Source organism: Erinaceus europaeus, chromosome 12 (genome assembly GCF_950295315.1).
Source record: "Erinaceus europaeus chromosome 12, mEriEur2.1, whole genome shotgun sequence".
Taxonomy (NCBI): Eukaryota; Metazoa; Chordata; class Mammalia; order Eulipotyphla; family Erinaceidae; genus Erinaceus; species Erinaceus europaeus.
The window spans coordinates 94,377,649-94,390,730 of record NC_080173.1 but is presented as its reverse complement, the minus strand read 5'-3'; the positions used below and the strand labels follow the sequence as shown (position 1 = coordinate 94,390,730).

Sequence of the window (13,082 nt, the reverse complement as noted above, 5' to 3'; positions counted from 1 at the left end):
CCGCCCTGCTCAGGCCACGTTCTGCTGTTGTCCTAGGAGCAGAGTAAAAGGTGTTACACATCTGGGCCTGGAGTCAGCACAGAGGTGGTTTCCTATCCAGGCTGTGGCTCGCAGGCCTGATGAGACGGGAGTGGGTCTGAGCTGAGCCGGCACTCAGAGGCTCTCTATATTGTGTCTGTGTGGGGATGGCCCCGATGTCCCTAGGGACTGGTACCTGACAGAGGCTGGAGAGGAGACAGAGCAAGCCTTGGAGGGGATGAGCCCTGCCTGTGAGCTCCAGTGACGGAACACACAGACATGCGACTAAGAGAGAGGCAGTGCCCCCCACCCCCTGCCCCCATTTTTCTGCTCAGTGACTCTCAAACCAAGAGCAGCCCTGTCTCTCCCATGTGCTAGGCACTCGTATGGTTGTGGTGGAAAGTTTGGCAAGGTGAGGTGGCCTCCTGGCCCTGCAGGTGGGGTTGCCTAGTGTCCTCTGGCAGAAAAGGCAAAGGTGACACACCGTCTCCTGGCTCCTGACATCTTCCCTGCCACCACAGTGGGAGCCTCTACAGTGAAGCAGGGACCCACGTGCCTCAGGAGCCTAACACTCTGACACTCATAGGAGGGTCGTGCCCAGACCCCAAACACACACACACACACACACACACACACACACACACACAACAGCCATCAGCTCCTGCACCTTCTTCTGACCTCCTGGCCTAGAGAGCTTGGGGTGAAGGGCACAGTCGCCCTCCAGGACGTCCCTTCCGCACCCCAAGTGTCACCTACCATATTCGCCAAAACGCAGGGACTCCCACTGCTGCCACTCCACCAGTCCGCTGACGGCCCTCACGCCCACGTAGATGAGCAGCATGCCCACAGTGGCGTCCAGGAGGAAGTTGATGAGGTACCTGCAGGGAGAGGGTGTGGCGACACCGGCAAGGTGAACCACCCGGGTGACGAGAAGCACCGAGCGGGGCCCTGTGCGCTGATAAGGGCCAAGGCTGAGGCTGGTGACCTAGCACTCTGCCCTGTTCTGGGGACGCAGGGATCCCTGAATGTCCCGTGCCCGCTTCTGGAGGCCAGTAGGAGGCTTGCCCGTGCGTGGGCGCGCACCAGGGACTGCACGGCTGGAGGGAGGGGTGAAGGATCAGACGGCAAACTTCAAGGGGTCCGAGTGTTCCTATCACACCAGGACCCAACACAAGACGCAGAGTCTGGAAGCAGCCTCGGGAGGCCAAGGGGAACAAGACTCAACTAGTGACAAAAGACAGTCTGCTCAACAACTCTGCTCATTCCCCAAACGTCCTCCTACACCCGAGCAGCCCAGAAAGTGGTCTCAGGAGTTTCTTAGACCAAAGACGGCAGGTCTGGGAGGCCGGGCGGTAACGCAGTGGGTTAAGCGCACGTGGCACAAAGCGCAAGGACCGGCATAAGGATCCCGGTTCGAGGGGGGGGGGGTCGCTTCACAGGTGGTGAAGCAGGTCTGCAGGTGTCTGTCTTTCTCTCCCCCTCTCTCCATTTCTCTCTGTCCTAGCCAACAACAGTAGCAGCAGTAACAACAACAAGGGCAACTAAAATGGGAAAAATAGTCTCCAGGAGCAGTGGATTTGTAGTGCAGGCACTGAACCCCAGCGATAACCCTGGAGGCAAAATAAGTAAAAAACAAACAAACAAACAAAGAGGGTAGGTCTACTGGCCCTTGCTCAGCCAGGCTTGGATGCGAGAGCAAGCAGACACTTCTAGAGGGATGCATTCACTCTACTCTAGAAATATTTACTTTCCTCTCCACAGAAAAGGCAAGATGATGGACAGACAGGAGGCGGGTCAGGAGAGCACACTGCACTGACTGCAGCTCTGGTGAGGTCTCTCCATCTGCTCACACATACACAACTTCTCCCCAAAGGAAAGGCTTTCTCCCCTCAAGGATCCTGTACCCAGATTTTTTATTTAACCTGGGATTTGTGAGTATTTTTATTTTTTATTTTGCCTCCAGGGTTATTGCTGGGGCTTGGTGCCTACACTACAAATCCACTGCTCCTGGAGGCCATCTTTTCCCCATTGTTGTCATTGCTGCTGCTGTTGCTGTTGGATGGGACAGAGAGAAATGGAGAGAAGAGGGGAAGACAGGGAAGGGGAGAGAAAGACAGACACCTGCAGACCTGCTTCACCGCTTGTGAAGCGACCCCCCTTGCAGGCGGGGAGCCGGGGACTCGAACCGGGATCCTTGTGTGGGTCCTTGTGCTTTGCACTATGTGTGCTTAACCCAGTGTGCTACCAACTGGCACCCAAGTATTTTTTTTAAATTGCCGCCAGGGTTGTATCACTGGGGCCTGGTGCCCGCACTACGATCCACAGCTCCCAATGGGGTTTCCTCCTCTCCTCCGACAACCCCCACCCCGAGTCACCTTTCTTTCTTCGTTCTATTTTATTGGATAAATATAGGACAGAAACGGGAGTCGGGCGGTAGCACAGCGGGTTAAGCGCACGTGGCGCAAAGCACAAGGACCAGAATAAGGATCCCGGTTCGAGCCCCCGGCTCCCCACCTGCAGGGGAGTCGCTTCACAGGAGGTGAAGCAAGTTTGCAGGTGTCTGTCTTTCTCTCTCCCTCTCTCTCTCCATTTTTCTCTGTCCTATCTAACAACTACATCATCAACAACAATAAAAGAAAAACAAGGGCAACAAAAAGAAAATAATAATAATAATAAAGAAATAGGAGAGAAAGACATTGAAAGAGGAGTAGGAGATATAGAAGGAGACAGACAGACACCTGCAGACCTGCAGGCAGCACATGCAATGCCCCACCTACAAGTGGGGGCTTGAGCCTGGATCCCTATACACAGCAGCACGCACGCTGGGCTGGCTGCACCACCACCCACCCCAACTCCTGAGTACTGAGAAGGGGATCTTACCAGCCCTCACTGATCCTGGACGGGTGGAAGTGTAGCAGGCTGAGGTCCTCACGCACCTCAGCGCATCTCTTGGAGCCCCCCTCCCTGCCCATTAAAGAAAGGAAGGGGTGGGGGGTCAGGCTATAGCGCAGCGGGTTAAGCGCACAAGGCACGAAACCTGAGGACTGATGTAAGGATCCCGGTTCGAGCCCCCGGCTCCCCACCTGCAAGAGGAGTCGCTTCACAGGCGGTGAAGCAGGTCTGCAGGTGTCTGTCTTTCTCTCCCCTTCCCTGTCTTCCCCTCCTCTCTCCATTTCTCTCTGTCCTATCCAACAACGACATCAACAACAATAATTACAACAACAATAAAAACAAGCGCTTGAACAAAAAGGAAAATAAATAAATAAATAAATAAAATATTTTTAAAAAGAAAAGGAAGGAAGGAATGTAGAGAGGGAGGGAGGGAGAAAGGAAGGAATAGGGGCCAGGCAGTGGCGCACACAGTACGAAGCACCAGGACCTGCACAAGTATCCCGGTTCAAACCCCCCGGCTCCCCACCTACTGGGGGGGGGGTCACTTAACAAGCGGTGAAGCAGGTCTGCAGGAGTCTTTGTCTCCCTCCATCTTTCTCTCCTCTCTCGATTTCTGTCTATTCTACCCCAATAAAGTGGAAAATGGCCTCCAGGAGCAGTGGATTTGTAGTCCTGGCACCGCGCCCCAGAAATAACCCTGGAGGCAAAAAAAAAAAAGATATCAGCACCAAAGCTTCCTTCAGTACAGTGGGAGCCAGCCTTGAACGTGGCTTGGGAGAGTGAGTACAGGGTCTGAGTGAGCTATCCTGCTGGCCTGTTCCCAGGTCCTTCTGGGTACTGCTAACTACAGGCCTTAGCTCTCCACAGAGCAGGAGACAAACAGTAATCGGGCCAGGTTCTCACCCCCCCCCCCCCGGGATGCTAGATGGATAAAGCTCCCACTCACCCCCGCGCTGGGAGTCTTACACACTCTGAGGGAGCCCACTCCGCTCTGCTCCACTCAGAGCTCATGGCTCTCAGCACTGAGCAGCCAGGAAGCCAGGGAGAGGGGACCGTGCTCTCTCGTGCCTGCCCTTCCCCTTCAGGATCACAAGGGGTCACTCTCAGACCACAGATAGAACACTGAGTTTCTGAGTTCACCTCTCGACTGCTCTTTTTTTTTCTTTAACTTTTTAAAAATTTGTTATTGGATAGAGAGAGAGAGAAATTGAGAAAGAAGGGGAGATAGAAAGGAAGAGAGACAGAGAGACGCCTGCAGACCTGCTTCACCGCTTCACAAGTGACTCCCCTTCAGGTGGGGAACCGGGGGCTCGAACCAGGATCCTAACCGGTCCTTGCACTTTGTGCCACGTGCACTTAACCCATTGCGCTACCGCCCGACTCCCTAGACTGCTCTTTAATGGCTTTTAAGTAGCTCTCACATATAGACCCATCCTAGAAATCACAAGAATATCTGACGCCCGTACACCCACCAAATCTGTGAGCCCGCTGGGTGCCAGGTCTTGGGGCAATCAAGTCAGAAAGTACTCAGCTCAGGTGAGCCTGGCAGACGGCCGCGTCGGCTGCCTCCACCCTCAGCACCAGCCTGTCTGAGCTGCGTGAACTTCAGTGAGCTGACCCGCCCGGATCTCAGAAGCTCAGATCGTTGGTACAGGTGAGTTCATTCCTTTATTTATTGATTTTTCACCACTGCACTGTTCAGCTCTGGCTTATGGTGGTGTGAGAGCTAGAAACCGGGACTTTAGAGCCTCAGACATGAGAGTCTGGATAACCGTTACGCTACCCACCTTCCGCCCAGGTGAGTCTGTCTGAAAGCAAGTCCTCTGGGGCCTGCCGTGCAGTGAAGCTCACACGAAGTGGCTCCACAGGGTCACGGAGACCCGGCGGCTGTCTCTAAGGCCTGACTCCCACCTGGAGCTGCGTCCTCGTGCAAACGACTCTGACGGGGGCTCCCCTTTGACCTGAGCTACACCTGATCCCCTCCTAGGTCGACAGACTCCAAGATGCCCAGGGGAACAGCCTGCCCCTTCTGCCACCTGTGAAGATACAGGGCAGAGCCGGGGGGCGGGGGGGGGCCTGGGTCCCCCACCCATCCAGGACTCCGCTCTAGAGCAAGACCCACCCTACTTGCGCCCTGGTAGCTTAGCTCTTCAGCAGACTGCCTGCCGACTCCTGTGTCTTTCCTGAGGCTGACGGGCAATATCCTCCACTGTAACCACTAACATCTCCACTGATACGTTACATCTGGCTTCCAGTTGACACTCAATACTCCTCATTCATGAAACCTTGACAGTGAGCCCTGTGAATTTGGCTGGATGCAAATGACGGCTGAGGAAAGCCAGGCCCAGTGCAGAGTAATCGCCCTGCTCACAGTCTGGCCCCTCCATAAGGTGCAACCCCCCCCCCCCGCTTCCCCCCTTGTGGCTGTGCTCTCACCCCCCGACGTCCTTCTCACAGCTGCCCCAGCAGTGAGGTCTCCTAACCCCATGGTGGCTGGGGGCGGGGGCGGAGGGCAGTCTGTCTTGGCAAACACCATCCCGACTGTTAACCAGAGGATACCGTGCGCTTTCTGCTGGGCACAAGGCCCTTTAACCATCTCACCTAAAGGACATGGCCCTTCCAGTCTCCGACCCTGGGCTGCAGCTAAACATGCAGTAAATCCTACCCTGTCCAGGGAGACTCCAGGACTCCTTTGTAAAGCCCGGGCCCAAATTAAACCTCAAAACAGGCCACTGTCACCAAAAGAGAAGCTTCAAGGAGGCTTCCAGTTCAAATGGTCATAAACACACACTCATCTCCAAGATGGGACTCCCCAGCGGCTGGCCTCACCCTTCTTCAGAGGCAGGGCAGGCCCAGTTGGGCGCGAGGCCCCTGGAGACAGCTGGCACGGCTACAGGCCCAAGCTGGATCTAAGAGGGCGGGAGATGGAACCAGGTGAAGACAAGACGTCCTTCCTTCCTACTCCCCTTCTCTGGAAGGACGAGTCTGCCAAGGCCCTCGTGTGGTTTTGAGCAGACTGCTCTGGGGGCTGTGTGGGTGACACATGAAGCACCCGCAGGACAGAGCCACAGACGGCCGGTGGGTCAGGAAGCTCAGGTGAGATCCGACACCACCACAGGCAACGAGAAGGTCCTGTGTGCCCTGTCCTAGCAGAGACATTCTTTCTTTGTTTAAAATTTTATTTATTTATTATTGGATAGAGACTGAGAAAAATTGAGAGGGTAAAGGAGGCAGAGAGAGAGAGAGAGAGACAGAGAGACACCTGCAGCTCCACTTTACCACTTGTGAAGCTTCCCCGTGAGTGGGGACCAGGGTCTTGAACCTGGATCCTTGCACACTGTAGCGTGTGCACTTAAAACCAGGTGCACTACCACCTGGGCCCTGCAGAGACATTCTTTCAAGGCACCCAAGAGACTCTCCTGCCAGGGGCTGCTTGGAAACTGGGAGACAGAACAGTCCGAGAAAGCCAAAGGACAGAACTTAAGACAGAGGAGCACGAAGCCAACAGACAGGGCAACCGTCACCAACTGAGACTTCAGAGTTGCCTGACAGGAGTGACTGAGCTTGTGAGCAGCATGCGGGGGGGGGGACGACACAACGACGGCTTCCAGAGGAGCACGGAAAGTGAAGGGACTTACTGCTCCTTAGACAGGGGGAGTGTGACTGACAGAAGAAAGCATGGCCAGCCTGTGTTTCCAGTGGGGGTGGGGGTGTCCGTCTCAGGCAGGGGGCACTTACAGCGAACAAGGGTCCTCTTCTGTGAGATCAGCCAGGTACACATTCGCGAAGTGAATGAACAACATTCCTATGGCTTGTTTGGAAGTATCTAAAAACCTGTAAGACACAATGGTGTTTGCTACTCATCTGACAGAAACATAACATCCTGCCTGGGGAGGAAATGCCCTCGGGGTGACCCAAACCTTCCAGTCACTAGACACCCAATTCTGGGGGTAGCTGGTACTGACTGAAGCTTGGGGATTTAGGCTACCTCCCCCCACTTTTAAATATTTTATTTACTTGGGGGCTGGGAGGTGGTACACCTGGTTAAGTGCACATAGCACTACGTGCAAGGAACTCATACAAAGACCTAGGTTCAAGGTTAAGTGCACATAGCACTACGTGCAAGGAACTCATACAAAGACCTAGGTTCAAGTACCCACTCCCCATCTGCAGTTGGGACGCTTCACAGGTCTGCGGGTGTCTCTCTTTCTCTCTCCCTCTCTACTTCCCCTCTCCTCTCAATTTATCTCTGGCCTACGGAATAAGATAAGAAAAAAAAAAAGGGAAAAAAAGGTCATCAGGAGTGGTGGACTCAGTGCTGTCCCAGCAGTAACCCTGGAAGCAATTTTAAAGAATCATTTTAGTGAGAGAAGTGGGGGTGGGAGGGACGGACACACACACTGACCCCAGAGCACTGCTCATCCCTGACATATCACGATGCTGGGGACTGGAGCCTAGGACGTCAGCGTCTCAGGCATCAAAGTCTTTTGCATGACGAGAAGGCTATCTCCCTAGTCCCGGCTAACTCTCAAAACAGCCAATGACACTGCCTGTGAAATCCCGAAAGGCCATGGAAGTCCCTAAAAGGTGACTGACTTAGTAACATATAAATGTGCTTTCACTTTTTGTCACTTTGTGATCCAAGGCCTGGTCACAGCGTGGGGAGGACATGCCAGACACCCCCCATTCAAGAGCTCCCGTCCAACTCGGCGAGCTGGGGACGTGCGAGGTCAGCGAGCCTGCCGCCAGTCTGTTACCGCACCTTAACTCCAAACCACTTTGAGCTGCTGCACCTGACCTGGAGCTCGGTCACGGGCGGGGAAGCCTGCTGTAAACAGGGAGCAAATGCTTTAGGGTTTTTGCGGGCTGTTGCTTTCTGTCACTGCCACTGTAGTGTGACAGCAGGCTCCAAGGTTCTTTGTGAATAGACAATGGGCAGACTGTGGTCTGCCAGTCCCTGGGAGAAATGACAGCAGTTTCAAAAAAGGAGGAAAGGAGAGAAAACAAGATGACGGGGGAGAAGGAAGGGTGTGAGTCTTTGGAATACCCTGTCACCTCCCATCCGCATAGCGGGACTTTGTGGACATGGCATGGGGTCTTCATTTCTTCTCTGCCACAAAATTAGAGGTCACCAGCAGTTTGTGGTCAGTAGACCTTGGAATTTTGGAATGTTCCCTCGGCTTCCAAGGCTGGGCATCCAGCAGTTGGGGTGGGCCACTGATGGGGGTGCCAAAGGGTGCACAGGCAGGGACCTCAGCCAGAGTCTCAGGACCGGAACTGATTTTTTTTAAAGACCAACCCTGCAGAGGGGGCTTGAAAGTCAATTCCTAAAATTGCAGTGCAGCAGGAGTCTGCGATGGGCTGTGTGGACCCAACACGGTGGGTCTTCATTCTAGGCCCTCAGTCCCCAAGGACCAAGCTGGAAACCCAGACTTGAAAGGAGTGAGTCGAGGGAAATAAGAGTAATGCATTCAAGATCGGTCAAGCGTGTCCTTACATTTTCCTAAAGAGGCTTTAGTTATAGTGACTTAATGGAAGTGCTTCTTCTTCTTCTAAATAAATATATTTATTTATTGGATAGACAGAGATGGAGAGTGAAGGGGAGACAGAGAGACAGAGATGCCTATTGCAACAATGCTTCACCACTCGTGAAGCTTTTCTCTTGCAGGTGGGGGCCGAGGGTTTTGAACCCGGGTCCTTGTGCACGGTAACGTGTGTGCTTAACCGGGTGCGCCACTGCCTGGGCCCTGGCAGGTGCTTCATATGGGAATTACATTGTTCTGAGAAGTCGGCCGTTTCCTAGATAGTATATTTAAGTTTTATCTTTGGAAGTGATTCCTGATAATTTATACCATTATTTTCATGAAAGACAAGCTATAGTCATCCCACCTCATCTAAGAACAGATGCATCAGCTCACTCTGAAGAAGCCCGTTTTGTCTCTATCTTCTGAAATTGGATATGACAGCTAGGAAAATAAAGGTGTGGGCTCAAAAGTTATCTGGAGAGATGGGTGTCCTTTCATTTTTTTTTTTTTTAAGAAGAGATACGTCTTATTTATTTATTTATTTATTTACTTTTTTAAATTTGAGACAGTCAGAAATCGAGAGGGAAGGGGGAAATGCAGAGGAAAAGAGACAGAGAGACACCAGCGGCACTGCCTTACCATTTGCAAAGCTTTCCCCCCTGCAGGTGGGGACCAGGGGCTTGAACCTGGGTCCTAGTGCACTGTAACGTGTGTGTTTAACCAGGTGCGCCACCACCTGGCCCCAGAGTCCTTTCATTCTATACACAGTTCCTGATAACGAATCCTACCTGGTAGGCTAACACTTTGCTGTGTGTGTCAGACTGTTTGCATCCCCTCCATCCCCAAAACAGCCAAAATCGGTCCAGAAATGCGTTCCAATTTAAATACACACCATATTCTCCACGGTCGTCTTTCATGCTTCGGTTCTCTGAAGCGTTTGACTGAAAGGAAAGAGAGACACTCAGTAGCTTACCGCAGCAGGAACAGAGTAAAGTGTATGTCCGGGGCTGGGTTACTGGCACGCCGCACCCAGTGTTCACTCTACTAAGCCGATGGGCTAGTTCTTAACAGGTGACAGTGTACAGTCGGCAGGGAGAGTCCTGGGGGCCCCCCGCCTTTCTGCCAACCAGTCCAGAGCTATAGAGCCGCACACGTGACAAGAAGGACTCCCCAGAGTGTGTGAGGACTGCACCGCCCTCTTCTCTGTGACTGCCCTCCCGGGTAGGAAATGGAGACTAAGAAGTGGACTGGAGTTGCTTCAAACTTCCTCGTATCCTCGACCCAAAGCTTATGGAGTCAGGCTGAAGAGACGGAGGCTTGGCGGTAGACATAGCTCATAGGCAGGGTGTGTGCTTGGCCACGTGCGCAGCCCAAGGCTGAGGCCCCGCACCACAAGCGAGGTGCTCTGGGGTCTCTCCCTCTCTGGCTGAATGAAGAAGGGAGACGAGAAACAAGGGGATCATCCGGGCGCGGAGAGGCAAGCCTGAAGCCGAGCGGAGGCCCTTGGGACGGGGACGGTCAGGAGCGATGTCACTGGTGGGAGATGGCTACGTCATCCTCAGTGCTGGTTAAGAGACGAGCAAATGGGACAGATGGCACACACCACAAGGACCTGGCTTCAAGTCCCTGGTCCCCACCGGCATGAGTGAAGCAGTGCTGCAGAAAGCTTCCCCGGTGGTAAAGCAGGGTTGCAGGTGTCTCTGTCTCTCTCTCTTTATCTCTTCCCTCTCAATGTCTCTGTTTCTATCCAATAATAAGTAAAATTTAAAAAAAAATTGTTTTATTTATTTATTTATTTATTTATTTATTATTGGTTAGAGACAGAGAGAAACTGAGAGGGTAGGGGGGAGACAGAGAGGGAGAGAGGCAGAGAGACACCTGCAGCCCTGCTTCACCTCTCATGAAGCTTTCCCCATGCAAGTGGGGACCAGGGGCTTGAACCTGGATCCTTGTACACTGTAATGTGTGTGCTTAACCAGGTGCACCACCGCCTGGCCCAATAAGTGAAATTGTAAGAAAAACAAAAACAGGTGGGGGTAATTTTAAGAAAAACAAAAACAGCATAACGGTTATGCAAAGAGACTCTCATGTCTGAGGCTCTGAAGTCCCAGGTTCAATCCCCTGCACCACCATAAGCCAGAGGTGAGCAGTGCTCTGGTTTAAAAAAAAAAAAAAAAAAAGGCATAAAAGAGACAGAAGTTGAAAAGGAAGGGGGAGATAGAGGTAGAGAGACAGAATCATCTGTGGCACTGCTTATGCAGGTGGGGACCAGGGACTTGAAGCCAGGTCCTTGTGACGTGTCCAGTAAGTAAGAGATCAGCAAATGGAGCTATCTCCAGGAGCTAGCTCATACATGTGTGGCGATTTGCGTTGGAGCCCCTGGCCACCTCACAGGAAATAGTCCGCCTGAAACTTCAGGAGAGGACCAAAAGCTTAGAAACTGGGTTGCGCTAGAATTGCCAAAACAATCTTGAGAAAAAAGAACAGAACCGGAGGCATCACACTGCCAGATCTCAAACTATATTATAGGGCCATTGTCATCAAAACTGCTTGGTACTGGAACATGAACAGACACACTGACCAGTGGAATAGAATTGAGAGCCCAGAAATGAGGCCCCACACCTATGGACATCTAATCTTTGACAAAGGGGCCCAGACTATTATATGGGGGAAGCAGAGTCTCTTCAACAAATGGTGTTGGAAACAATGGGTTGAAACATGCAGAAGAATGAAGCTGAATCACTGTATTTCACCAAATACAAAAGTAAATTCCAAGTGGATCAAGGACTTGGATGTTAGACCAGAAACTATCAGATACTTAGAGGAAAATATTGGAAGAACTTTTTTCCGCATAAATTTTAAAGACATTTTCAATGAAACGAATCCAATTACAAGGAAGACTAAGGCAAGTATAAACCTATGGGACTACATCAAATTAAAAAGCTTCTTCACAGCAAAAGAAACCACTACCCAAATCAAGAGACCCCTCACAGAATGGGAGAAGATCTTTACATGCCATACATGAGATAAGAGTTTAATAACCAACATATATAAAGAGCTTACCAGACTCAACAACAAGACAACAAATAACCCCATCCAAAAATGGGGGGAGGAATTGGACAGAATATTCACCACAGAAGAGATCCAAAAGGCCGAGAAACACATGAAAAAATGCTCCAAGTCTCTGACTGTCAGAGAAATGCAAATCAAGACAACAATGAGATATCACTTCACTCCTGTGAGAATGTCACACACACATCAGAAAAGGTAACAGCAGCAAATGCTGGAGAGGGTGTGGGGTCAAAGGAACCCTCCTGCACTGCTGGTGGGAATGTCAATTGGTCCAACCTCTGTGGAGAACAGTCTGGAGAACTCTCAGAAGGCTAGAAATGGACCTACCCTATGACCCTGCAATTCCCCTCCTGGGGATATATCCTAAGGAACCCAACACATCCATCCAAAAAGATCTGTGTACACATATGTTCTTGGTAGCACAATTTGTAATAGCCAAAACCTGGAAGCAACCCAGGTGTCCAACAACAGATGAGTGGCTGAACAAGTTGTGGTATATATACACAATGGAATACTACTCAGCTGTAAAAAATGGTGACTTCACCGTTTTCAGCCGATCTTGGATGGACCTTGAAAAAATCATGTTGAGTGAAATAAGTCAGAAACAGAAGGATGAATATGGGATGATCTCACTCTCAGGCCGAAGTTGAAAAACAAGATTAGAAAAGAAAACACAAGTCGAACCTGAAATGGAATTGGAGTATTACACCAAAGTAAAAGACTCTGGGGTGGGTGGGTGGGTGGGGAGAATACAGGTCCATGAAAAATGATGAATGAAATAGTGGGGGTTGTATTGCTAAATGGGAATCTGGGGAATGTTATGCATGTAAAAAAAAAAAAAAAACAGAAGTAGAAACGCAAAGCAGAAATTGACTGAGTTTGGAGTATGGCACCAAAGTAAGAAAGCAGAAGTATACTAGAGTTTGCAGTGAGTACCTCCCTAATACTTCCTCTCCACTTTTCCAAGCTTTGGGTCCATGATTGCTCAACAATTTGTTTGGCTTTGTATGTTAACTCTCTTTTCAGTCACCAGGTTCCAGGTGTCATCAGGATGCCGGCCAGACTTCCCTGGATTGAAGACACCACCAATGTGTCCTGGAGCTCAGCTTCCCCAGAGATCCATCCTACTAGGGAAAGAGAGAGGCAGACTGGGAGTATGGACCGACCAGTCAACGCCCATGTTCAACGAGGAAGCAATTACAGAAGCCAGACCTTCTACCTTCTGCAACCCTCAATGACCCTGGGTCCATGCTCCCAGAGGGATAGAGAATGGGAAAGCTATCAGGGGAGGGGGTGGGATATGGAGATTGGGCGGTGGGAATTGTGTGGAGTTGTACCCCTCCTACCCTATGGTTTTGTTAATTAATCCTTTCTTTAATAAAAAATAAAAATAAATAAAAAATAAATAAAAAAAGAAAGAAAAAAATAATAAAATAAAATAAAATTTTTGTTATTATCTTTACTTATTTATTGGATGCAGTCAGAAACCAAGAGGAAAGGGGGTGATAGAGAGGTAGACAGACAGAGAGACACCTGAAACACTGCTTTACCACTTGCAAAGCTTCCCCCTGCAGG

The 13,082-nt window shown here is 51.0% G+C and overlaps 1 protein-coding gene across 1 annotated transcript in view; it reads right to left on the bottom strand.

The window, feature by feature from the left end:
- STIMATE (STIM activating enhancer) overlaps positions 1-13,082 on the bottom strand; it is a 48,339-nt gene that overhangs the window by 10,879 nt on the left and 24,378 nt on the right. The window contains exons 2-4 of the mRNA XM_007519202.3: positions 9,328-9,376; positions 6,649-6,744; positions 775-896 (exon numbers count right to left, since the gene is read on the bottom strand). Of these exons, the coding sequence (XP_007519264.3) occupies positions 775-896; positions 6,649-6,744; positions 9,328-9,376 (267 nt within the window). The remainder of the gene's footprint in view (positions 1-774; positions 897-6,648; positions 6,745-9,327; positions 9,377-13,082) is intronic.